At 42.6% G+C, this 26,155-nt stretch overlaps 4 protein-coding genes across 7 annotated transcripts; 2 read left to right on the forward strand and 2 right to left on the reverse strand.

Annotated features, from left to right (window-relative positions):
- Positions 1-337: 337 nt before the first annotated feature.
- ap1m1 (adaptor related protein complex 1 subunit mu 1) lies at positions 338-7,510 on the reverse strand. Its single transcript, XM_061294576.1, has 12 exons — positions 7,323-7,510; positions 6,664-6,820; positions 6,009-6,076; positions 5,805-5,935; positions 5,567-5,714; positions 5,336-5,462; positions 5,091-5,233; positions 4,650-4,721; positions 4,287-4,445; positions 4,010-4,135; positions 1,232-1,307; positions 338-846 (listed from the first exon to the last, which is right to left on the reverse strand). The coding sequence occupies exons 1-12, from the start codon at positions 7,362-7,364 to the stop codon at positions 824-826; spliced, it is 1,272 nt and encodes a 423-aa protein (XP_061150560.1). The 5' UTR covers positions 7,365-7,510; the 3' UTR covers positions 338-823.
- A 3,416-nt stretch (positions 7,511-10,926) lies between these two features.
- Positions 10,927-18,261, forward strand: LOC133165170 (tropomyosin alpha-3 chain-like). Of its 3 annotated transcripts, none has more exons than XM_061294653.1 (9): positions 10,927-11,215; positions 12,483-12,608; positions 15,794-15,927; positions 16,538-16,655; positions 16,731-16,801; positions 16,941-17,016; positions 17,178-17,240; positions 17,338-17,407; positions 17,551-17,793. In XM_061294653.1, the coding sequence occupies exons 1-9, from the start codon at positions 11,102-11,104 to the stop codon at positions 17,631-17,633; spliced, it is 855 nt and encodes a 284-aa protein (XP_061150637.1). In that variant the 5' UTR covers positions 10,927-11,101; the 3' UTR covers positions 17,634-17,793. The 3 variants fall into 3 exon arrangements, with proteins under 3 accessions (XP_061150637.1, XP_061150636.1, XP_061150638.1); XM_061294652.1 differs by lacking the exon at positions 17,551-17,793 and adding an exon at positions 17,915-18,261 and having other exon boundaries at positions 10,928-11,215; XM_061294654.1 differs by lacking the exons at positions 10,927-11,215; positions 12,483-12,608; positions 17,551-17,793 and adding exons at positions 14,410-14,729; positions 17,915-18,261.
- A 785-nt stretch (positions 18,262-19,046) lies between these two features.
- Positions 19,047-23,744, forward strand: LOC133165185 (ras-related protein Rab-8A-like). Its single transcript, XM_061294674.1, has 8 exons — positions 19,047-19,219; positions 19,604-19,664; positions 19,905-19,965; positions 20,122-20,199; positions 20,343-20,432; positions 20,683-20,748; positions 20,824-20,874; positions 21,691-23,744. The coding sequence occupies exons 1-8, from the start codon at positions 19,096-19,098 to the stop codon at positions 21,778-21,780; spliced, it is 621 nt and encodes a 206-aa protein (XP_061150658.1). The 5' UTR covers positions 19,047-19,095; the 3' UTR covers positions 21,781-23,744.
- On the reverse strand, positions 22,948-25,837 carry cib3 (calcium and integrin binding family member 3). 2 transcript variants are annotated; one of them, XM_061294683.1, is made up of 6 exons: positions 25,787-25,837; positions 25,340-25,374; positions 25,144-25,255; positions 24,748-24,895; positions 24,226-24,421; positions 22,948-24,071 (listed from the first exon to the last, which is right to left on the reverse strand). In XM_061294683.1, exons 1-6 carry the CDS (start codon positions 25,835-25,837, stop codon positions 24,050-24,052), a joined length of 564 nt encoding a protein of 187 aa, XP_061150667.1. In that variant the 3' UTR covers positions 22,948-24,049. The 2 variants fall into 2 exon arrangements, with proteins under 2 accessions (XP_061150667.1, XP_061150668.1); XM_061294684.1 differs by lacking the exons at positions 25,144-25,255; positions 25,340-25,374.
- Between the last annotated feature and the right edge of the window lie 318 nt (positions 25,838-26,155).

Raw genomic sequence — 26,155 nt, forward strand, 5'->3', positions numbered from 1 at the left:
AATGTAGCCCGTGAGCGGAGTGCCGCAAGTTTAAGTCCCTACCAAAGGATTACTCCCAGGGCACTGGGTGAACTTCTCCAGTGTGTTACTAGAGACTAAATTTCTACAACATGCTCCAAGTAAAATTATTTATGTAGTTTTTGGGTTTTGTTGCTCTAGTTGCTATTATAGCCTAGCTACTGCAAATAGGAATGTTAGCATTTTATCAATTGAATTATTCTGGGTGTTTAGTAAACAGTCGGATATGGGTCACTTGACCATTAAAAAAAAAAAAAAAAAAAGAGGCACCAAATTAGAATTGCAATGACGAAAAAGTATGACTAAGGAAGTCCGCATGTATTTTCTCTGAATATACATTTAATGATTTTACAAGATGTGGTTACATAGGAGTTATAGATACGGAATCACCGTGCGAGCGCCGTATGAAAGCTTTGCTTTGCTTTCCGCGTGTTTGAAAGCAGGCAAAATAGGGCAAAGCGGATGGCACTGTAACACAAAGATACATACTGATCGGCTCACTTGTAACTAATAACACTGACCTCATTGATATGCTGCACATATATACAGAAAAAAGAATCAACAATCAGGCGTGTGACATTTTTGACCTATTGATGATGACAGAGTGTAAACATGATTCCTGCTTTAGTTGGCCGCACAGTAAAAAAACCATCTTTCCACCGATGTACGAACTCCGCGTCTAATATTTTGCATTGGCTGGAAAATGATAAAAAAGAAGTCGGTCCTCAGCTGTCTCTTGACTGACGACTGTCAACGGCGGCTCATTAGCCACCGCCGCCGCCCGGCTTCCTCCTGAGGCGTTGCCTTACTGCGTTCGGAGCTGATAATCTGCGGGAGGAAATGGGACAAGACTTAATCTAATATATGAATAAATAAAAGAGGAGCAATTGTGGGGAAATAAACGGTGGGAGCGTTCCAACCCGAGAGGATGGGACTACCGAGGAAATGAGATGTGGATGTGTGCTAATTAGTGAATTTAAAGACCTGACATGTGCAACCTTTTCCGCATTATAATATGAGTGAGGGTGAGGGTGAGGGGGGAGAATCACTTTCACAGATTTCACAGGACGTTGCCTCATGCTGTAGCTTTTCTTATTTTTATAGAAGTACAACAGTTCCCACAACATTGCAGGCCATTGCCTAACTCTTGCCTAATGCCTGCATATCATCTGTGTGTGTGTGTGTGTGTGTGTGTGTGTGCGTGCATACTTGCCTCCATTCTGGGTGATGTAGCGCACCCAAGGCAGAGCCTGATAGCCGCTCTTCTCGATGATCTTTAGGTAACGCACCTGACAAACGACAAATGGCATCGTATGAGTGTTTTACACTCTGTTAGCATTTAGCTAGCAGGCTTTTGTAAAAACTATTGTGCAAGTGTACGTAGTAGCAGTAAATACCTCGAAGCAAGAACTTGGCCTCCTTTTTAAATTGTTCACCATCTACCGAACTGCTGCTTGTTGTGAAGTTGGTTGCTACCATACCTAGAGATCAACTTTTTGTAATACTTTGCTTTGTCAAATTGTAAAGCGACTTTAAATAAACACACACACGCCAGATCATGGTCAACTGGTCTAAAACTGAACCGGAATTGACTGTTTGGTGGCTTGGGTGATTCAAGGTATTTTTAGTAGATCAAGTGCGAAGGACAGGAAAGGTTCCACGCTTCCCAAGTCCAAACCACAGACTTTCCAAGCCCTCGGGAGGCCGAAGAGTTCATCTTCTTCAGGGAGTCTTGCGATATGAGCACTTGAGGAAGCAGCGGTGTGACTCAGGAGAAGGGGGAAGCGGCTACAGAAGCACCGTTCGGGAGAAAAGCGCCTTTCTTCAACGCGGCTTTACTTTTCTTTTTTTAGATGCGTCAGCACAATCTCCCGTATGGCTTTCACAAGCCGTTAACCGACAATCGGGATTGACAAGTGTTACCACACGGGCAGGTTTCGAGAAAAGGGCCCTAAAATAACTTTCTATCTGAATATGATTGCGCTTGAGTGACTCAGCGGCGTTCTGTCAAAATCACAACTTGTAAAGAAAAGATGGCTGCCGACTGCGCTTACATGTAAACAGCACTCCCGTGCACAGCGACGACCAACCACACGTGCGCGCGCTCACGATTAGGAAGCCCGTTTGCGCATTTGACCACTTTAAGGCTGACGTGACCTTTTTTGTGAGGGGGGGGGGGGGGGGGGGGGAACCACCATGTCTCTGTCACGCCAGCTTCCAAATGAGAGCGGAAAAGCGAGGAATTTGTTGGCGGATTGGCGGCAGTCCTCGGCCCTCTGGCCGCCTTCTTCTCTCTCGACCCAGCGAGGTCACAGAGCGCCGCGGCTTCTGGATTCACGAGGCATTGGGCTGGCACGACGCGAGCATGTCCACGCAGTCAGCAAAAAGCCACCAAAATACCATTCTCGCTTCTGACTCTGTTTGCAATAAAGAAAAGCCGTCTTTCTGTGTCGTCGCTCTTTGGAGACGGCAAGGAAAACAAAGTGAGAAGGCTATTTTGGTGGCTTTTTAGCTGACTCTATGGATCCCACATTTGTCTTCTTTAACAGGAGGGAGAAAATTGACCCCAGGAATTTTCAACCTGAGCGACGACCAGAGCAGTCAGCAAAACAATCAAAAAGCCACAGAAATACCATTTGAGATCGTAACTTTGCAATGTTAAAATTCTTCTTTTTTTCCCCCCTATGATGCTCTTCTGGCACAGGCAAGAATGGAATTTTGATGGCATCGTCGACTTTGTCGTGCCAGCCCAATCTTTTGTCGAGCCAGTGTTTGTCCTGGCGAGACTGAGCCTTTTGTTGAAAGCATTCTAGATTTGAAATGGCAACACCGGAACCAAATGTGATACCGTATCGCTGTCAAGGTAATATCTCCCTTTGCTGGTTTCTGCAGCTCTGATGCTGTAATTTTGTGGCATTTTCTAAAAAAGCTCACGTCTGCCCTTCTCGTCTTGTCACCTTAGCTGGCGTCTGTCACCTGCTACCACAAATGTGACACGTGTACGAGCACTTAAATTGGGCTAACCCCGTCTACAATTAGTGGCGCCGTTAAGAGGAACTTTCCCATGCTCAGATATTTACGCGGGTTAATTAAACTTGCTGGCAGGGAGCACACAGAGACGTCTGCCGCTGCCCTCTAATATAGACACTTGACGCACCAATTGGACAGCAGCACGGGTGGCCGGCCTGCCGGCTGCACCCGAGTGCGATAAACACGGGGAAAAGGCAAAATCAAGTCACCCGAAGTCGGTCACGTCGGCGCCATTCTTTTAAGCATGTAGAAGAGTCTGCTAGGAGACACTACCAAGAGCAAAATATTTCCAATCTTTCGCTTGAACAACAGAGCATGATCTTTGACTGGTATGGGAAGACTTCTGCAACGTCAGTGAAAGAAAAAAAAAAAAAGTACATTGTTAAACTTTGGTTTGATGTGGAACGCATATGTGCAATTATGGCGACCTGAGCAGTGCACAAACAAGTCTTTGAGTGCGCTGCCAAGTGTCATTCGCAATGCGCCCCGTCACGACATGGGAAAATGTGATGCTGCGTTCCTGCGTTCCTGCGCCGCGTATAATCAAGGGACGACTGTCATTATGCAGTCGGCGCGGCTCGTCGCTGCCAATACTTAGCTGAGGAAGCACATCTGCTTCATTGTTTTGCAGCAACATAAAAAACATTTTTGTTTACCTTGACAAACACAAATCCTAGTCAGACAACTCCATCCCTAACTGAACCTTTGCAGCTGCTTGACTTCCTCCTGTTTGAATTGTTTGAATTCCAATGTGGAGATAGCGAAGAACATGTGTTGTTGTGCAATGGGCTCAAAAGCGGTGACCTTAAATGACTCATTTGATGCTCACTATTTGTCAAGCTCGAGGACACTGTCTGTCTCTGTCATGTCTTACAGCAAGTGTTTTTCATCAGTTTAAGGCTAAATGTGGTACCTAAGCCACTTTCCAATGAGTGCATCGGGCTTTTCCAGTCATCCGTACCTGGATGCCCGAAGTGGTGAAGTAGGGGATCTCAAATTTGACGCTGATCGGGGGCTTCCCTTCCTTATCTTCCGCTTCCACGCTCGGAAGGCCGAAGTGAGCCCGCATCAGATACTCCTTGCCGCCCTGTCACGAGGACACCGACATCTTAGAACCCGATGCGTTGCGGGTGAATTAAAAGCAAGCCGGTTTGGCTCAGGAATGACTCATTGCAAGACCAACGAGCCCCACTGAAATCGTATTTGCATAAACTCGCACCGTCTGGTGAGTCACTCACGGGGAAGGACTTGATGGACCAGACGATCTCGCTGTTCTCTGGAACCCACTTGACGCTGCCAACCGTGGTCTTAAATTTGGGAGAGTCGGCGTCTGTTGGCACAGGAATGTGGATCTCCACGTTGTTGGCGGTGGAGCGCCGTTTGAACTGGCTTTTGGCCTATGATGGGCGGTGGGAAAGCAAGCGGGTAAAAACAAGCAGGTCAACATGAGAAACCAGTTTGTCGTTTTTAAATGTCGCCATGTGCGTGACAAGTGAAAAGAATGAATCATAAATCACTGGCGGTGGCAGTTCAAAGATGAATTCATTGTCATCTTATGTCATGGCTACCGATACTTAATACAAACAAACAATAGAACTTACCTTAATCATGTACTCAATGCGACTGTGAGAGTGCTTCTCGATGACTGATTCAATCCAGATTAGCGGCTTCACCTGAGATGTAAATAACAGCACACGAACCCTATCATCCGCTTGCAAAATCAATGGATTGCCTTTACTGTACTTTTCCCTGTTACACAGGCGCCATCTAGCGGCCATTACTAAAGCAAGCGGGCTGCAGTGCATAACAGCAGGGACTCATTTTGAGTGATTTTTTTCCAGTCATGCTCAGCTATTTCTAATGTCCAATGATTTGATTGTTTTTGTTGTGAAAGAAAGAAAAAAGTACAGAATGGATGATTTTCGGGGGGGGGGGGGGGGGGGGACACAACAGAGCAGTAATTTCACTTCCATGAGCAAAAGGGAGTGGGAAGAACTAATTTATTTCATCTCACCTCTTCTCCAAAACATGGCACTACTCACGTGAGTGTTAAGGCGGTATGACATGAGCTCAAACTCGCCGTCGGGTGGGATGAAGGAGATAGTGCGGTCATTCTCAAAGCGTGACAGGCGGACGCACTGGTGAAATTTGACGTCTTCCAACTCCACAGATTTACTCTTGCCGCCTATATCCGCAACAGAGGTGATTTTACCACAATATTGCAATTCATTTTGTTTCTAAAATATTTGGCAAAAAGAGCCCACGCTACGTTATCATGGGAACTCACGTCCAGTGTTTTCAAACAGAACCTTGTCGTTTAGGCCCAGGCGCAACTCGGGCATTCCGGATAAGAAGACGCGCATCTTAATGGAGCCGACGATTTCGCTGCGCAGGACGTTGCCGTTGGCGCTGACCTGAGAATAGCATGGAGAGGCAAAGTCTTTTAAGATTTGCCATCTTGACTGACGGCAGAGCAGCACAGACAAATTTAAACAAGGCTAAAACAATTAGTTCCTACCAGGAGATTGACTGACTCGATGACATCCAAGAAGACTTCGTTTTTCCTGTGCTTGATGCCCTCCAAACGCCATGAAACAGCGTTGGTGACAGTGGCGGGTGGGCGGGGTGCACCTGTGTCCAGCTTGTGCCCCTCCTGAGTTATATACCTGACAGGAAGGGAAAGCAACACTGGTGAGGTGAAACAGCCAAAAGGTCTGCACTTGTATGCGCCGGCATTGCATTATGGGATTTCTCACTCTTGCAGAATCTTGCTGTCGGTGGTCTGCGGGTAGCCAAAGTCCATCAACTCGTCCATCAGCTCGTAGATGATGACAAAGTTATCCCGGATGCTCTCTTCCTCGAGTTCTTTGAAATACTCGGAGAAAACCTTGCGGAATTCAAACGTGGCTTTTTAAAATCAATCCACCAACAACTGTTGCCACGCAAAATGTGATTCTTACCTGCACAATTTTGTACAAAAAGGAGAAAACCAAGGAAACGCTGGCATTTTTCTTCGATGTGGCAACCACTGAGGCAATGAAGGTTAAGAGATTTGTAACGACAATGAAAGTGCAGTTTTATTTATGTTGTGCAATGGTTTATGCAAACTGTGCATGCAGCAGCGTTTTTTTTCCTTCATGCACGCAAGTCCTGAATTATTTTTATTACGCAAGATGCGTAATTAGAATTAACCGGCAAGGGACACAACAGAAATTGTTTGACACCTACACTGCACACTTTGTTGTTTTTACAGTGGGGCCCCCACTATTGAGGATTAGGAGCAAAGGCAATTCATTAAAAAAAAAAGAACATATTTTGACGTTTACACACAATATTAAATATACTGTCGCTACACTGAAAGATAAGCAGAAACAAACTTTCATTTTAACTGTGCAGGAGGTGCATTGAAGTGCTTCCAACAAAGTAGGAAGTCTCAAAGCAACTGATAAAAAAATACACTAAAAGTACAACATAAGATATCCACTAGATGGCGCCAAAGTATTAGTTAATTGCTTTTGCTTAATTCAAAATGGCAAATAGATGAGTTGTCGTGGAGTAGGGGAGGGCAGCTCAAAAGGCCTAGTGCGAGTAAACGTTTAGTGTACGGAAGGATACAGTAGAGGTTATTATGCTTGATCCACATGAAGCGCACCCCGCCGTGGGCCAGGATGGGAGACAGCGTCCCCTCCTCCTCCTTGTCCATCAGGAGGCTCATGAAATGCTCGATTTCGGACATGTCCACATCGCCACGGTAGTTACGGCATACCAGCACCTAACGGGAACACCAAAAAAAAAAAGTACATTATGGCTCGGCTTTACATAGAGCTGCAGTCTGGATACTTTTTATTGTGCAAAGTGGTAGTTATGAATAACTGGCAAGAACACACAAACTGCTGTGGTGAAATAAAAATACAAGATTATTTATACGATTCCGCATATTTGAACGGTTAACAACACTCAAATAATAATAATGCGTAAGATTGCAAATAGGTACTAACATCCCAGTTAAATAGACCAGAGAGGTAACAGCTGTCAGCTTGTTGATGTTTTTAAGCCCTCACATCACGTCAGTTAGTGTTTAACACGATATACTGCCCGCCCCGGAGATGATATTGCATGTACTGGATTTAATTTTATTGCACACGAACATGATCGATGGACCGTTATCCACCTCGCATGAAGATGCCAGCGAGGAATGCGACAGGACAGCGGCTAGCTCCTTAGCTGCTAGGTTAACGCTAGCTGGCTGCTCCCCGTTATACGGCTGTCTTTACCTTTCCTTTCAAATCCAAAACGTAAACGGCGCTCGCAGACATCTTGGATTTTTTTTTTTCACGTCGCGCGCCTCGCCTCGTCCACGCCGCGTCAACGTTGCTAGTTGATTACTTGCTCCGATGGGTAAATTAATTTTGGGCGTTCATTCATAATACTTGAAAGTGGCGAGGGGGGGGGGGATGCTTAAGGTGAGCAGCACTTCCGTATTTTGTCACGCCATTCAGCGCCCTCTGTTGACTCGGAGGAAGAAATACATGACTATCTTTGGTAAACCTTATTCCTTATATTTGTCCGCATGAAACATCACCCATGTAGTTTAAGGATCCAAAACTTGGTGTAGAAAAGTTGGCGTTCATTCAAAAATGACTTGCTTGCACACATTAAAACCATATTTCACCACCATTGTATTTTGTCCAATATTCATGTTGGTGTAAGACAATTTTAATGTATATAACCAATATCAATACTTAAAAAAAAAAAAAAAGTAAAGCTGGCAGATTTTTTTTTTTTTTCCTCGGAATGTGTTACTCAATTTTTGTGCAAGCTCAAGGTGGAGTCAGCACTTGAGGAATGTGAACAAACAAAGGGACTATGTGGGCAAGCGATAACACCTGTGTTTAAGTTTTAACAGGTCACTCCAGCACCAGCACGGCACCCTGTCAACTAAGAGCACTTTTGAATTGAGCTGCATTAAGTGAAACACATCCATGTCCAAATAAGGTCTGAAGCTCTAAAGTCTTTATTTCACCAAGGTTTGGGACTGTATATTGCACACATTGTTTTTCATGGTTTTGGTTTAAGGTTGCAAAGGTTTGACGTTCACCTGACATTTCCCCAGTTTTTCTTGTCACCATAACATTTTTAATTCTTTGCGCTGTTTGGCGCATGCAGCAGGCACATCCCAAATACAAATACCCACACATTGACAACTTTGCTCAACATTAGGCTATGAGCTGCTTATCCAATGCTACCGCTGCCGTAAAAACAAATCGAGACCCAAGCTAGAAAATTTCACAAACGGAGGCAACACTGTTCCACAGCTAATCGCACAGTAATGGGTGGGAAATGCGACGTGGTTTATAGTAAATTAGTCGACCCTTTAGTATATGCTGTTTTAAATAACTTGCAATCTGACGCCATCCCTCTGTTGCTCTGGAGGATGAGGGCATGTGGAGCCTTTCAGCGCAGGCCCTCCGGTGGGATGAGTGGGCCTCTTTAAAGTGACACATGCCACTGCTAAGATTGAGTAGAGACATTGTCAGGACACAACAAGGTGGTTGCCGGGGCCAAAACCAAAATGTAATTCTATACACTCTATCAGGGGTTCCCTGACCGAAATGAGTCGAGGGTCAATTCGAATTAGGTTGCAGTTTTTTGGCAACATCTTCTCCATGTGGTTCTATTCAGATTGTCGCTTTTCCGATGCTGTCTTGTCCATGGCACACGCTAACTACAAAAACTTGGCTAGTTGTGTAATTTCACACAAAATTGCATTGTGTATATTCATTTATGAGAATTTTTCATTTATCAGAGAATTTCCTTTGAGCAATTTGTATTGTTTATTTGACAAGATTGAACAATTTACTGTGTCAATTTCTAAAAAAAGAAGACAAGCTGCACTTTCCTAAAAAAAATAAAAGCACACCAGATATGTTTTAAATGGACTGACTATTGCACGTTTGGTTCATCCCTCTGCTTTGCTCATGTCTGGAGTACTGCAGTGGTTGTCACTGCATAATTTGCAGACATGTTTGTACAGATGGGCAGCGGGGCGATGACGCGTTTGTTGACTCAGTGCACAGGTGTTACAGCGTTGCTGCTTTTCTTTTTTGGATTTTGAACTAAACATAAAACACACTCGAAGACATTTTTGCGTTCCTCTGCAAATCCGCACTCCACCGGTTTATACTTAGCAGGCCTTCTCCGACGATACACTCCCAAGGCGCTCTTATGGCTTTTGGGGAAGTTTTTGACCATAAAAGGAGAAGAGGAGTTCAGACAGCTTTCCTGTGGGAGGGTTCCCGTTTCTAGCGCTCTGCATGTGATTCCTCCCTCTCTTCACTCGTTTGCTCCGAAGCCCTCCATGTCTTCTTGCACAGATAACGCAAATGATGTTGTGGAGATAAGACAGTACAATGAATTGTTTGTCAAAGTTGTGTGTGCGTGTGTGTCGGCAGCATCTTGAGTGACCAAATAAGGCGCTGAGCTCATATGATGTGAGTTCATGTTTGAGAAAGTGAGCTTGTGCCACTGATATTTTATGACTTCATGCTTGGTTTGGAGGAGGTCCTCACTGGCAGCGTTGTTGACTCGAATGCCTAAAAACCAAACAACGCGAGTCGAGCTTTTGCACAAAAGACTTTATTTTTTGCTGCTGACTAATTCTACCATGCTAGAGAATTTTATTTATATATATTTTTTTCTCCATTCACACCTGCTATAGTATTCCGTTTATCGTTCATATGAAGTTCTCAATCCATGCCTACATTTTGAAAATGTATTGATACTACAAATGTACAGATTTTTACCTCAAGCAGTGCCAATGACTATCCTTGTTGCTTTTCAAATTCACATTGGAACATATGGCATGCAATAGTATTTTATTTCTATATTTGTATTCACGTAAAGCTGTCAATCTATGCTCGTATTTCATTTTATCGATCCCTGTATAGCATTTTTTCCCCTTATGTTGTGTTCAGCTACATATACAGCATGCTATTGTATAATAATAATAATATTGATAATAATGATGATAATTTTGAGTCTCATATTGTCTTCTAGGCTAAACAGAAATTTGGCGTGTTGTTTGAAATCCAATGTTTTTTGTGACGTATGGGGAAAAATTGTTCAAATTGATTCTCTTAGGTGATGACGTGGTGAATGCAAGTTGATATTGAGATATATCGCTTTTCTGGTCACTGGCTACCTTTCTTGCGAGCTTTATTTTTAGCACCCCGGCAGCTGGCACATACAAGGCGAAAGCCATCACACATGAACGATATACTGTTACATGTCTAAACACACACACGCACACACAAATGACTTTTTAGTCAACTGTTCATCCACCTATGGTCAATAAACGCCGCCCTTAAATCAGTGCGCATCTGGGAAAAAGATTGCTCAGTTATTGTTCACAAACAACCACTAAATAGTCAAGTCTGTGGTTGAGCCTATCAAGTGTATGCTGGTTGAGTCATCCACTTCCGATCAATACATGCATCTCTCAAGTAGACTGACAACATCTTATTACTGAACAGAAAGTAAATCCTGCAAAGTAAAATGTTACAGGAAAACCATCTAAAAAAAAAAAAGTGGAGAGTAACGATTTTTCTTCCACCCAGAAGAAAGACAGAAGTATTTTCTAACCAGCTCTGGTATTAACATCAATCTCAGCATTCCCAAGCCAGAACACATGCGCCAAAAGAGGGGCGGAGGGAGCAGTGGTCCAAATAAGGACATGTGCTGCCAAAACATCTCCACCACATTGCTCCTCCAGAAGCATTTGAGAAGTTTATATTAGGGAGGGAGAGAGGGCTGCAGAATATGTTCTAGTGTAAGGGAGGAGGGGAAGGAGGGGGAGGGAAGAGGGGTGGACATGTCGGGTTTGTCACAGGGGGACTGAGGTTGTCTCCACTTTAAATCACACGCGGCTGTAGCGAACCTTCACTTTCTGCATCCTCCTCTTCCTCCTCTCTTGTCGCTCCTCTCTCTGTATTTGTATCACCTCAGCGCCATCCATTTCCCCCCCTTCTGACTGACACCCAACAAACCCATCACCATGGAGGCCATCAAAAAGAAGATGCAGATGCTCAAGTTGGACAAGGAGAACGCCTTGGACCGAGCCGAGCAGGCCGAGACTGACCAGAAGTCAGCGGAGGAGAAATGCAAACTGGTGGGTCTAAAAAATATTGTTAGTAACACCTGCATGATTGATGTATTAAGCTTGTCAAGTAGTTGTCAGGTGATGATGCTATTGTATTATATAGTTACATCCACTTGCAACAAATAAACACCTGACTCAAATATTGACCTTCCTGTTTCCATGAGGGAAAAAATGGGTAGGTACAATAATTAGTCAACTGCTCAACAAATAAATATTCCAACGCCTCTCTATGTACACCCATCAGGAAAAACAGCTTGTAATTATGTTAGTTTATATTCACAATTGTTCACACAGGGATGTGAACAATTGTGACTAACTCAGGAAGTAGTTGCCCACTTAAATAAAAAGCCTCCCACAAATAATGCTTCATTTTTTAACTCTATGGCCAGAACGGCAGTGATGCACGTAAACATCCTCTCAGATTACACTGAGGAGGGGATTTATCACATTTTGTGAAAAATTAGTGGCAATCAAAGCTCCTTGTGGACTGTTACGTGGTATTCATGCGCGCCTCCCTTCAACAAATTGTCACTTGATAAGAGCAGATTGGAGCGTGGAGATGTAAGATTATCCCGAGGAGGCTAAAAAAAGACAATTACTTCTCTGTGGGAGACGGTGTCAACACAGTGGTGCTCCAGGAATGACACAGCATGGCAAACAAAGCCAAAAGCATCTATCAACTCAAGTGGAAGTCTCCGAAGGGAGCACTCAGATGCCCACTGAGCTCGTCTTCCACATAGAGAAGAGTCAGCATGAAATCCTAGAACATGGCGCGTTGTTTGAGCTTTCTTAGCTATTCCGGGCCAACCTCAAGTGTACAGCGGATGACAAAATACGCCGTGAGCATCCAGCAGCTGCAATTTGGCCACGTTCCTCATGGGAGGGTCAATTCCAGTGGAGCAAAACCCTACCCTAGATCAGTGTCGACCCGCAACCACTACCATTATGGAAACCAGAATAGCACAATGAGCGGGTTGCAGACGTCCACTAAGACCGAGACCATGGCCCACTGCAGCTTTGGAGGCGCAGCTCCATCTGGTGGGCTACTGCCCTGCTTGGCCCCTGATATAAATGGGCAATAACTTCTTGCATTAAGAGTCTTACGACATTAAAGAGTTGACTGCTGATGCTAACCAAAACAGGAGCACCTACCACAGGACATAAGCAGTTTCTCAGGTTAATGAAAGTAAAATATTCTGCATGAACCAATGTCAAATATGTGACAAGTAGCATTCCAGTAGACTAAACTGACAATAACACCTGACTGCTGTTTCAGCTGGAGGACGACCTGCTGGCTCTGCAGAAGAAGCTGAAGGGAACAGAAGATGAGCTGGACAAATACTCGGAGGCTCTGAAGGACGCTCAAGAGAAACTGGAGCTGTCGGAAAAAGCGGCCGCCGACGTGAGTTGGCCCGACGTGATGCCACCCGAGGCGCATTTTCTGCATGGGGGAAAACAAAGTTGTGGTTGCCTGACAAAGTATCAATGGCCACGTTTGCTGAGGGCCTCGGAATATGAACCCGGATTATTGATGTGAAACAAAGCTTCATGTCAATCAGATTCGGGGGGGGGGGGGGGGGGGGGTCATAATCTTTTGGAATTTAACCTTGGTTTCATTCCACCTTATCAAATCTTCCAATAGGGTCGTAGTTGTAAACTGGACATGAAAAATGCTTGGTAAGAAGTCAGCACAACAAAACACCTTTTGGATGGATCAGTCAAGCACAAATCTTGATTGTGTTGTAGTTGACCTTCATACTCACAAACAATAAGATGTTCTTTGCCTTTTTTTGGGGGGAGTGTGGGACAGCATAAGCGCCCCTATTGGGAGTTCTTAGCGCTTTTTGTCATAAGCGCGGACAAAAAGTGGGCCAGCCTGCAGTTGAACAGGAATGCTAGGAATGCAGGCTAAAGCAAACACGCTGCACAGTCCAATGAAAGCAATGTTAGGGCCTTATTTGGTGCAGTCATTACTTACTCATGCTCAACTCTTGAACAATATATCGCAGTCATTACATCCAATGTTCCCTTTTTATAAGTTGTACTTTTGTAGAAGACAATTAGAAAACATGATGTTCATACATCCTGGCGTTTTATGGCGATTGTTTTTTTTTTTTTTTTGTATTTTAGAAGTCTCAGATAACATGCACCAAAGCTCACTCAGGAAGTGTGATGTTGGAAGGTGAGGAAAAACAAATTCTGACAACAGTTCATCCAATCAATACAAAACTGGGTGAACATGTCTATCATGATAAGACATGCACAAAATTCTCAAGGATGCGTGCCTGAAATTGCACCGGAAGACGGTCTGAAGGAGCAAATTCCAGAGTTCATTCATAAAAAATGCCCTTAAATAATGTTTTAATTGTATTGCATATAATAGCATGTAAAAGTCACACAGTCCCAAAATAAAATGAATACCTAAGCGAATTGTACCAAAAAGTTAAATACAACCGAATTGCTTGTGATTGATGAGCCACTAGAGGGAGCCCATGTTACACTAGGAGTTCTCCATTATTGTCCTGCACAGACCGATAGACCTTTATTTCTAAAGCCTTTTTTTTGTCTTTGTCATCCAATGCAAACAGAGCATGGTTTCAAAGATTGGTGACCATTTCTAGAGCTCACCACGAAAAATGGGCGTTAGGGCTTATTTCCTCTTTCACACTAAGAAGGAGGATGACAAATAAATGTGGGAATGAAGCAATAATGAGGAAGGAAAAGGAGTGGGTGAAGGGGTGAGGAGCCTGATGGTTGCTTGCCCAAATCGATTGCCATTCCACAAAACTGGGTTCAACAAGCCCACTTGAATGAGGATTAAGAAAGACACACACACACACACACACCTCTACGAACTCGATTTCCCTTCCCATTCGTCACCACACCGAGACAATAACGTCACTCCATGAATCAGCTACTGAATCATATCAAACGCCCCTTCCAAAAGCACACCCCTTTAATCAGATCACAAAAATGCATTCTCCTTATAAGTCCACACTTGCCAAACTATTGCACACACGCTCTCACAAGGAAGGCGGACTTTGCTCACCTTTTCCTTTTGCGCATGCTCACAGTGACACACAAAAGAAAGAACTTCCTCCCCTTTTTGCGCCCTGTGACGTCACCGCAGGCAAAGACTTCTCAGGATTGGAGGAATTGGCTGTAAATTTCCCCGCATACTCTCCCTCCTCCCTCCCTCCTTGCACATCTCCGCACTTCCCGCAACGTCCCTTATTTCCTGCCCGGGGAGGAGCAGAAAAAGCAGAGAGGGGAAAAAAAGTTTTCCGCACGAAAAAAAAAGTTTTTGTGGAAGGCACACCGGCCGCAAAATCTCCGCTTTTTTGGGGCGCTTGGAGGCTCGCTTTTGCTGGTTTCTCTGCATTGTTTATCGGGGGATCGGAATATTACAATGGAAACTGTGAAGAAGAAAATTCAAGCCTTGCAGCAGCAAGTTGATGAGGCGGACGAACGCGCAATGGCCGTCCAAAGGGAGTTGGACACAGAGAGGGAGCTGCGCGAAAAAGTGAGCTTTTCGCCCTAGAAATGCTTCTTTTTTGTCTGCTATGTTTACTATACACGAGAAAGCCAACAATATGCCTAAAAGAAGCACTCTGAGGTGATGCTTTTAACTTAATATGAAGTTTTTCCACAGAAGCCCCACCCTATAATTTGTTTAAAAGCTTTGTTTTGTTAATTGTACAAATGTTTTGGTTTAGGAGATGAAACGACAGTCTGGGACCGTTTCTTGACTCATTTGGGGTGTGTTATGTAACTGAAATGTGCACTCCATTGAATTGGAATGTATTAATCAATGGAAGAAAAAGCAGATGGATCACCACAGTGGGCGCTCATAAGTCTGTGTAAAGAGAAAGAAGCTCGTTTCGGTTTGGTACTGTAATTGTAATTGAATACTGTCCAAATGTTCGCAATTTCAACTTCTCAAGAGTAAATATTTGATTTGTGTAGTCCTCCATGAAAGTGCACTGATTAGTTTTGTATTGAATCAAACAATTACGTTGGAAAAAAAATTAACAGGATGGAAATTGAAACTATTTTAAATTGATACATCGATTAATTGACAGATGTATAAATGATTAAAATAAAACTCCTAAAATTATGAAAATTAATTAATCTTTATGGAACTTAACATTACTTGATAATGCTCCAAATGTAAATTTAAATAGAAAAAAAGATCCTGTTGAGCCGAACCGAACACCCAGTCCTTCCTCCAGGAAGTGGCCATCAGACTGTGTTATCAGCGCCACAGGAAGCAGGCCCCCGACAATGCACCATCCCTAACACCCAGGGTAGGATGAGGAAAAAGAGCGAGTGAGGGAGGGGGAACGTATATAGTGACGCCAGCTGTGCCTCTAGTCTAGGGTTACATCACTAGGTGTAGCGTTTGTAGGCCATCGACAGTAGGTCAAACTGCAATGATGTCACTCATTTGCATAAACCACACAATCACCTGAGGAAGAAGGGGCGGGGTGATCTGGTGATCCCTGCGTCGTCCTTCTTCTCTGGACAAAGATGCGTTTCCTGTTTCAACTGTGACATCTCTCTCGATTGCTCTCTGTACCGCTACAGGCGGAAGGCGATGTGGCGTCCCTCAACCGCAGGATCCAGCTTGTGGAGGAGGAGCTGGACCGGGCTCAGGAGAGACTGGCCACGGCCCTGCAGAAGCTGGAGGAGGCCGAGAAGGCGGCGGACGAGAGCGAAAGGTGACGGACGGACTATAAAAATAATCTGTCATGTTTTTTTTGTGGAAACATTTCTATCTTTTTTCTATAAAAAGACTTTGCAGCACAGCATAAGCACTTTTCTGTTAGCATTTGCCATCAAGTTTAGCCTTGTTAGAATTTTGAGCGTGCATTAGCTCATTTCTTGATTGCATCTGCCTAACACGCATGTCTTAAAATCATTTCCTGCTATGTTTAGCCCTGTTAGCTTTTTTTGTAGTCGTCCATGTTATCGATTGCTAACCAAAACAGCAGCAGCTATTCATACGCACCAGCAGGTTTTTGAATTAATCGAAGTGTGGAGTCTTACTGCGTTGTTGAAAACAACTTCCATCTGCAGTATTAAATATGAGGCGAAGAGATGACAATATTAACAATTAGTGTTCACAATGTAGATTGTGATACAAAGTGTTGTGTGTGCGTGTCCATGTTTATGATACATAGGGCTCCCCCACTTATTTCGCTGCATTTATCTTTATTACTGTTTAAAAAAATGCAACATTTGAAATGATGCCTTCCGCTACCTGCAGTTCAATAGGAATGGTAATATTTTTTGAATTTGCTTTTTAATTTTCTGAATTTGCCTTTGCAGAGGCATGAAAGTGGTGGAGAACAGAGCTATGAAGGATGAGGAGAAGATGGAGATCCAAGAGCTGCAGCTCAAGGAGGCCAAACACATCGCAGAGGAGGCCGACCGCAAATATGAGGAGGTAGGACGAGTGATCTGCGTGCTTCGTTCCATTGTGTGTGCGTGTCTGCTCTAATTCATGTGTGCCTGTCAACAGGTGGCCCGTAAGATGGTGATCCTTGAGAGCGACCTAGAGAGAGCAGAGGAAAGGGCGGAGGTTGCAGAAGTGTACGAGATTACATTATTTTGATTACTTGATCAAATTTAATTCATTCAGACACTTGATAATCATGACTCCTTTTCTGATGAAGGGAGATATAAATGCTCTTGACTTGAACCAATGACGTCATTGTTTCCACCCCCACAGCAAGTGTAGTGATCTGGAGGAAGAACTGAAGAATGTCACCAACAACCTGAAGTCCCTCGAGGCCCAGTCTGACAAGGCAAGATTCGCGCACATAGACAAATTTATATTTTCCAGTCTGCCTAGCGTTCTCCCAGAACCATGAATTAGAATGCTAGCTAACGTATGAAATGAAGAGCTAAGGTGATTCTAACTTATTGAGGCATGTTTGATGTGATGCATGTTTCCTTGACTTTCTAGTACTCTGAGAAAGAAGACAAATATGAGGAGGAGATCAAGGTCCTGAGTGACAGACTGAAGGAGGTCAGCAAAATTTATCTTTCACTAATAATAATCATAATAATCCAATCTGGCATTTTTATATGATCCTATGATGTTCTTTCTTTTTTTTTTTTTAAAGGCGGAGACCCGTGCGGAATTTGCGGAAAGGACAGTGGCCAAGCTGGAAAAGTCCATAGATGACTTGGAAGGTTTGTTTTATTCCAACATTTCTTCATGAATCAGTTTTAATCTTTTTTCCCCCCTTCTAAATCTGACCTTTTTTCCTCTTCCTGGTTTTCATTCCCCTCTGGTGCTGCTTTCCTTTTCTATCCGCCTGCTTTATGACCTCCAGATGAAGTGTACAATCAGAAGCTGAGTTACAAGGCTATCAGCGAGGAGCTGGACCATGCCCTCAATGATATGAACACCTTGTAAAAAAAAAAAAAAAAAAAAGGCCACCTCAGGCCATAAACTGCTTTTCTGTTTTCACTCTTGCGCTCTTTGCCTCATGGCCTGGTGGCGGCAATGGCACTCAAGCGTCTTCTTTATAGCTCTTTTGTCTTCTTAAAGCTCAATAAAGACTTCTTCTATTTTACCTTGTCTTCTGTCTTTCTGCTTTTCACAACAGCCATATTTCCGTGTTTATTTTTTTATGTCTTGTGATCTGTCATTGCATTGTATCTCTGACCCCCCCCTCATTCTCGCCCCCATTGCAGATAATCTATCGCATGCAAAAGAGGAAAACATAGGAATGCACCAAGTCCTGGATCAAACACTGCAGGAGCTCAATAGCTTGTAAAAAAAAAAACACCACAGAGAAGAAGCAATTCTGACAAAAGTTTTGTAAAAGAGAAAACATTCCCTCCATTGCATCGGTTTCAGCCCAACAATTACCACAACAATGATAGTAACACGTTTAGTCCTTTTTATATATTTATGTTTAGTTTTTTTCACTCCCCGTCCTTTTTTTTTTAATTTTTTTTTTTATAATGGTTTTGGGTCCATATGATATTAAATTTTGGTGCTGATTTTGTTGAATAAAACCTGCTAAGGATGACAATCATGCTGTTGTTGTTTATTCCTGAAGATTTGCCCATCTGTATAATATTCCAGATATGAAGAACATTTTAACAATAGTAAGTGCTTTTTATATTTAACTTGGGTTACAATGCACAATGATTTTGTTTTTTGGGTGAAAATAATTCATACCATAAATTGAAAAGTACATATTTTTTTATTCAGTTACTCTCAAGACTCCTTTGTCAAAATCGTCTCAATACTTTATTCAACCTATGCAAATGATGACGTGAAGAGAGAGATCAAACATTGGCTGCTGACATTTTACTGATTGTTATCTTGAGAGTTTATCAGGTGGAACTTGTACCAGGGAGCACTAACAATGATGATACAACAGATTCAGAGAAACAAGATGTTTCCTAACCTGAACGTTATTTAGAAGAACAATTTGATATCAAAATTAAGGATGACTCGCGGTAAATTTATTGTGCTTTGACATCTTAAAAATAAAAAATAAACTCAAATATATGTCTGAGGTGTATTTAGTAAAAGGGAAAATATATTGAGTTTTGTTGAAGTTGTGCCAGGCAATCGAAATGGTTATTGCACATACATACTGTACTTTTTTAACTTGACCAAACAAGTTAATTATTAAATACTTAACTACAAAATGCTGTTCTTTGCCCACCGATGTGTGCTATTAGTTGCATTGGTTCGGTTCAAGTAAAAACATCCTGAACTTCTTGTGAAAATCCAATGGTCCAAAGGCTGCAGTTTTCCTCCAAGCCATACAGATGTCGCTGTTGTTTCTTTTCTTGAATACCATCGACGCACCTGGGCTTCGCCGGGCGCGCCACTTCCGCACCGGATATCAACAACCATGGCGAAGACGTACGACTATTTGTTTAAACTGCTATTAATTGGGGACTCCGGGGTCGGAAAGACATGCGTCCTTTTCAGGTTTTCCGAAGACGCCTTCAATTCTACGTTCATATCAACCATAGGTACTTTAATGTTGATTACAACTGGTACTTTTGAATGGTGCGCCCACTGGTTTGGTCTATTTCCTGGTGGGCTGCTAAAAAATCTACGATGATGTTTAGTTGTCACTAGTGTGCCGGATGAGGCTATTTCCCGGGAGCGTTGTTGGAAAAACATTCCCTGATGGTTAGCATCGCTATTGGCTATTAACTGTCAGTTGTTAAGCGTTATAAAGTCACTGCGTGCGGTTAGCTAGTAGCTGGTAGCGCTAAGGGCAACTATCGGAAATGCTTTAGTCGTTCGATATTCCGGATACGTGTGACATATTGAAACTGTGACTGTCGTGCTACGGTAGCAAGCGAGATCGCTGCTATGATTTTGATTGACGTGTACGATCGTTCCTCAAGGCATAGATTTCAAGATAAGGACAATAGAGCTCGAAGGCAAGAAGATCAAGTTGCAGATATGGTAAGTTGATTCTCATGATACGCTTCTTATTAATTCGTCGAGAACAATCGGTGCCACATCCTGCCTTTGTTACTTATGTCATTCAAACAAGGTCATCATTCTTTCACAAAGCCAGTACCTCCTTTTTGGCCTTTTTCTTTGTTGTGTTGTGATATTTATCTGCAGGCAAATATGAGTCTTTGGTATGGGGAAACACAGGTCGACAGCACGTTAAACAGTCCATACTGATTTTCTTCCCAGGGATACAGCCGGTCAGGAGCGCTTCCGAACAATCACGACAGCCTACTACAGAGGAGCCATGGTGAGTATGTGGAAACTGCTAGTACTAGAATTCCCCAGGGTTGCAAACACAATGGGTTTCTTGTCTGTGTTAAAAGTTTAAACCAATGGTTCTTAAACTGGAGTCCCCAGATGATGAAATTGTGTGTTACATAACCATTGGCTCCTTTCCATACAGGGAATAATGCTTGTCTATGACATCACCAATGAGAAATCCTTTGAAAATATCAAGAACTGGATTAGGAACATCGAAGAGGTATCCATTCTCTGACTGTTCTCATTTTTTGCTTTTGGATTTTCAATGGAATTCATTTTATTTTTGTTCTCAAAAGTAATTGATTCGTGTTCTGTTGAAGTGACTTTATTCTCATAAAAAATGTGCTCTTACCCTTGTTCCAGCATGCGACATCTGACGTTGAGAAGATGGTTCTCGGCAATAAATGCGACATCAATGACAAGCGACAAGTTTCCAAAGACAGGGGTGAGAAGGTAAGAAACAACCTGAGAGAGTAGACAGGAGTGCCTAGAGATACAAGTGACCTGACTTAAAAGTTTTTGGAGGTACCCGCTAACATTTGGCCGAAATTTTGCATTGACGTGAGAGCTCCAACTTAAGATGTGAGCATCATATTGAACAAATTAAACTCGTATCTCAACTGTATTCTTTTCTGTTTAGTTTTGAGCAATATATCAGAAAGCATCCTGATGCAAGATGCAATTCTCTGCAATTTCCCTGTAGCTTGCTTTAGAGTATGGCATCAAGTTCATTGAGACAAGTGCAAAGGCCAACATCAACGTGGAGAGCGTAAGTTTCAAATTTTCTTTGACAATCATACTTTATAAGTATTGCATATAAATGTGATGCTGTGTCTACTTGCAGGCCTTTATGACACTTGCCAGGGACATCAAATCCAAAATGGACACCAAAATGGTAAAGAGAACCGTTACGGGATTGAGAATTGTTTTCCTACATTGGTGTCATCATGATGTTTATTTATTTTTAATTAAAAGACCAACATTCGCTAGACTTAGACTAGTCTAACATAAGAGCCACAAAAATGTCTCTACGCCTGAGATTACTCAGGAAGTTTTGAAATGGTCATTTAGGGGTCGTTTGGTGATAATTTACATTTATTAGCATTCCCCATAATATACAGGCATAGCCATTTCCAGCCATTTCTAGGGGTCCTATGACCTCCCTAAAACTGAAATAAGTGGTCTTTAAGAAACAAGTTTCACTTCTCAGCATAAAATTAGCTGTCAATCAAAACGTCTCGAGGACTTATACCAGAGGTCAGACATTTTTGCTTGAAGCAGCCATTTGGGACATTGGGTTGGTGTTCATGAATTTTTACTTGGGAACCTCCACCTTCTTGCTCCTGTTCTTCTTTCTTTTCTTTTCTTTTCACTTGTAAAGGGTCATATTTTTTTAATCTCTTCATTTTTGGTATAACCGGCATCCAGAGGGAAAAAGTGGTGCCTTGACTTATGACATACTATCTCATCTTTACCCTTTGAAATGATTGGAAATGCCATTCATCCAATCCAGCCACATTGTGCTTATTCAGATCCAATAAAATCCCAATCTGAATTTGTAAATCAAGGCACCGCTGTAAGGGTTGTCTGAGGATCAATCGAGATCGGATCCAAATGGCGCATTGAACAAAACGGGTATTCCCAACCCTTGACGGAGGTCTCCCAGGGTCTTTGGAAACATTCCAAGTGTTGATCATTTGTGTTGCCTCAGGAGGGGAACACACCCCAGGGGGGCAGCCAAGGAGTGAAGATTCTGGAGACACGGAAAAAAAGCAGCTTCTTCCACTGCAGCCTCCTTTGAGGACCACCGAGGCCTTTTTATTTTGCAAAGAACCCGCTCGAGCCAAAATAAGACTTTTGCTTGCTTGGGAACATTTCCCTTCGTTTTCCTCTTCTCCATAGCAGTCGCATAAAAACTGCCTCTTGTGAGCGCTTCCAGCTGGACAATCGTCATTTACAGGAATCTCCGAGGATCGGGCTCGGGGGTGCTCGGAGGAGAACAACAACAAGACGTTGCACAAATAACTGGCTTGTACTCAAGTTGTTCATTTTTGTTTATTTTGTTTGCCATACCTCTTTTGGTCGCCAGATGGGGGTGTTATTTCAGTGGGGTTTTTTTTTATACTCATTTCCAGCCAGAAACTGAAAACGTTGAAGCTCAGCCAAGCAGAGGCATTTGGCAATTAAGTATAAAACTGATTTTAAATTGCATACAGACCACTTTGGCATACTATAGTGGAATTTGGTTGGTGTTTTTGTTATGAGTAGGACCACAAAAGTCCCAAGATTCAATATCCCCAAAAACATAGGAAGTCTTTGTAATACCTCTAATAACTGCCCTGAGCAGTACAGTATTTGACTCTCAAGCTTCGCTTGATTTCTGTGTTATGTTTTCAAAGCTCTTTTTTTTTTCTACAGTATTATTTGTAAAATAAATCACAAAATGAAATTCCAAGACAAAAGTACTGTTCATGTTGGACAAAATTCCAGTCATAATTACATTATTTTAAAGAAACATTTATTAGGTGCTTGAATTCAATCCAATACAATCCGGTAGCTTTGCATAATTTTGTTAAATTCCATCACAGCTGTTGTGTTGGGAAGCCTTCTCCGCATACAATGTCAAGCTTCTCTCTCTTTGTGGTCCATTTCATGTTCTTAACAGACGTCCAACATACACTTTTTCTTACTTTATTCCTGTACCCATTATCTTGCACCCAAAATCACATGTCCATTTGTCCTTGGAGCTGGGTGCTGCTATGCATTATGAATCTTGGACCTATGTGTGTATATGTGTGTGTTTCCGCTCTTAATAATGTTCACTTTGTATGATATTGAGCCCCAAAATGGAGCACTGTCCAGAAAAAAAAAAATCACTGCAATCAAAACATTTGGGGGTGGGAAGGTATTAGTGATGCATTTTTCTTCCAATTGTATCACTTTTACTGACTTTCTTTTGCACTTGAAATCTTCCAAACGAATAGTTGAGTGGGACATTTGATGTCTTTCAACTCACGAGTACTACAGCCACATAGAAACAGAGAAAAAAAAATACTCGTGTATGTAGTCATCACTCGCTATATTGCGGAATCTTAATATTTTTACCTTTCTGCCCCCAACACCTACTTTTTATTTGGAGTCCATCTTTATTTTCATAAAAGCTTTCTTTGGACAAAAGTCAGGCTTTTGGCTAATAAAATCCTATATATTTTTTTTTAAAACAAAAGAAAATGCACAAAACTCCCCCAAACTTGACCTTATTCTTAAAAGATCAACCTTTTGTCTCAAAAACTTCAAATCAGACTTTGTTGTCATAACATTGGGATTTTTATTCCATGAAATGCAACTTTATACATACAAAAACAAATCTATTCGCTTAAAATTACAACTTTAAAAAAAAATAATAATAATTCTTTTGTGTTGCCCTAGTACTCTTTGGGTAATGGCTCTTACAGAGGTTTGAGTCTAATACTTGTTGGGATGTACCAAATGTTTGTGTCTTATGATCCACACATCCTGTGTGAACAGGCTAAATCTGACCTTTTTTTGTTTTGTTTTTGTTCTTAAAGCTGACATGGTGAATTTTTACAGTCCTATTTTCAAATACATTTCATACATTGTGAAGAACATAACATTGCAAATATTCTATTGAGAGATATACTTATTGTACTGTACTTTATACCTCCAGTGTGAAGATGTGTATCTGCAGTTTTTAGAGATGTCTACTTTTTGGGATGAATAAAAAAAACAAACAAGCAAAGCAAACTTAATGCTTCGTCTTTTCCACTTTCTGGCTGAGAGTCAGTGGAAAGTCACTCAAGGCCGTTTGTTGCCGTAATTGACCTTGACCACTTTCATAACAACGGGACCACCGTAATCCGCCGGACAACCTTTTGGCTTATGTTTCATAGTAATGCTTAACTGGATCTCTTGTAGATTGAAATCACAAAACTCACGTAAAATCAAGTATTGTTTCGTATGGGAGTGAATTTTCAAATGTTCCATCGAAAATATCCTCACGCAGAGATGTGAGGACTCCGTTTTTCACATTTGTCAGTGATTCAGTTTCCTTATATTCTTATGTGGAAGGTGCTGAGGACACAAGATGGGATAAGAAGGCAAATTCTCAGTTTTATATTTGACAGTAAACTTCCAACTGGTTTCCCAAAAATGATTTACTATTTGCCAAACTTCTGTGATTTTGAAATGAGTTGACTGTACATTGTAATATTTTGACCAGACCCACCTGAGAAAGTCTGGCGCCCGTACAATCATGTGCTGAAAGTCCTCCAGCGATAACCGGCCGTCGTTGTCCATGTCCGCTTCGTCCAACACCTTCTCGCAGACCATGCGCACCTCGTCCTCCGTCAACTCGTTTCGCGTCAGTTTGTTCAATGTCTTCTCCAGGTCCGATTTACAAATAAAGTCGTCGTTGTTGAAATCTTCCCAAAAAGAACGCAAGCACAAGGTTGCACAGTGTACAGGTCAACATCTGTTCCAGGTACATCTAAAATAACACATTTTAAATCAAATATAGACTCTAAATTTACATTCTAATCCTAAACTGCATCCAACAACACTGCAGCTCTCCTTAACGTTTGGCTTTGACACGATAGTGTTTTCGCGTCAGTCAATCAGCCAAATTGAAGGTGGTGGCTCTTTAGGCCAAGCTACTGGGTTTTCTTTAAATTTGCACTTGATATGTGGGCAGGGACTACAAAATCCGGCACCATTTTCAAACGTCAATTTTCCATGTGTAAGGTTTTACCGTAAATCTTAAAAGCATAGTAGGCCTTGAGATCCCGCGGCGCCATCTCGCTCAGAACCGAGAACATGTCCAGGAAGTCGTCCAACGTCATGTTTCCTTGGCCGTCCTCGGAGAAAACCTCGGCGATCCTCTGGCGGAACGGATTGTCCTGAACAGCCAGACAATGCCACGATTATCTTTGATAAAATCGGCGTTTCTTTTATGCTACGGCCTTGACATGCAAATGACGGCTAATATTGACGCTAATATTGACATTTATGCGCTAGCCGCATTCTTTGAGATTTGAAAGGAGTCAGGTGACAGGCGATCTTTTCACAGAATTCTGTGGATGAATTGGTCATCAATTATGGAGGCAGACGGAGGGACGGCGGGGTTGCAGCGAGTGCGTCTGGCTACCTTCAGCTCGGGCATGCTGCCAATCAGCTCATATGGTAGCTTCACATCTGGCTGCTCGGTGTAGTCAAGGGGAACGAGTTGCGGCGCCAGATCGTGATAGCGGTGGAACAGTCTGAAACCGGTACCGAACACAAGCTACTCTGTCACCAGTAGAGATAAACATAAGGATCAAGAAGAGCAGCCAGCCTTGACTCACCTGAGAATTTCTTTTCTTGTAAAATATGTACAGTCCTGGAAAAAAGTCACAGTCAGAGGTTTCCCACAACATGATGCTACATGTGGTCAGACTGGAATCTTTTTAGACGTGGTGGAGTAGCATGGCCTTCGAGGGTACCTTTAGTTTAATTTGTTCCGTTACCATGCTTGTAAACACTCGCATCTCAAATGATATTTTCCCATTGAAATGAATGCCATTAATTTGTTTCAGGCTCCCCAGCAAAAAAAAACAGCACTCTCTAAAATATAGATCCAAAGAATATTGATGTAAAAACATTTATAGGATCAAACATTGACTAGCAATTTTTAAAAAGAAAAAATATTTTGATAACTAAACATGTAGCGATCATGCTGACATTTTGGGTGAGTGAACTACACATGCTTTAACTTAAAATTGACATTAAAGGTTTTTGTTGACTGTACCAACCTGGTAGGCGTCTAGCTGCCTTGCAGTGAAGACGGTCTGCTTATTCCCCATGTCGGAGCACGCAGACGCCCAGCCTGGGTTCCATCTTCGTTCTCATAGGGCACCTACTCGGGATGGGCACTGACAGATATGAAATAGCGGGACAAAAGGACGCCAAGGCCAGAGGGAGGCGAAGCGGGGCGGAGAGGGGAGATCGGGTGTCGGGCCGCCGCGGGGCCCCCATTTGGTGGCCCTTAATAACATGGTTTCTCCTCCCTTGTGACTGGCAGTTTCTTTTGAAAGGGAACAAGGGCTGTCGTCCAGCAGCGTGCCAAAAGCTATCAAACGCTTCTTTGGTGCCACTCCAGGGCCGACGCCTCCGCCGGCGCT

The sequence above is a fragment of the Syngnathus typhle genome, linkage group LG13 (assembly GCF_033458585.1).
Source record: "Syngnathus typhle isolate RoL2023-S1 ecotype Sweden linkage group LG13, RoL_Styp_1.0, whole genome shotgun sequence".
Classification (NCBI taxonomy): Eukaryota; Metazoa; Chordata; class Actinopteri; order Syngnathiformes; family Syngnathidae; genus Syngnathus; species Syngnathus typhle.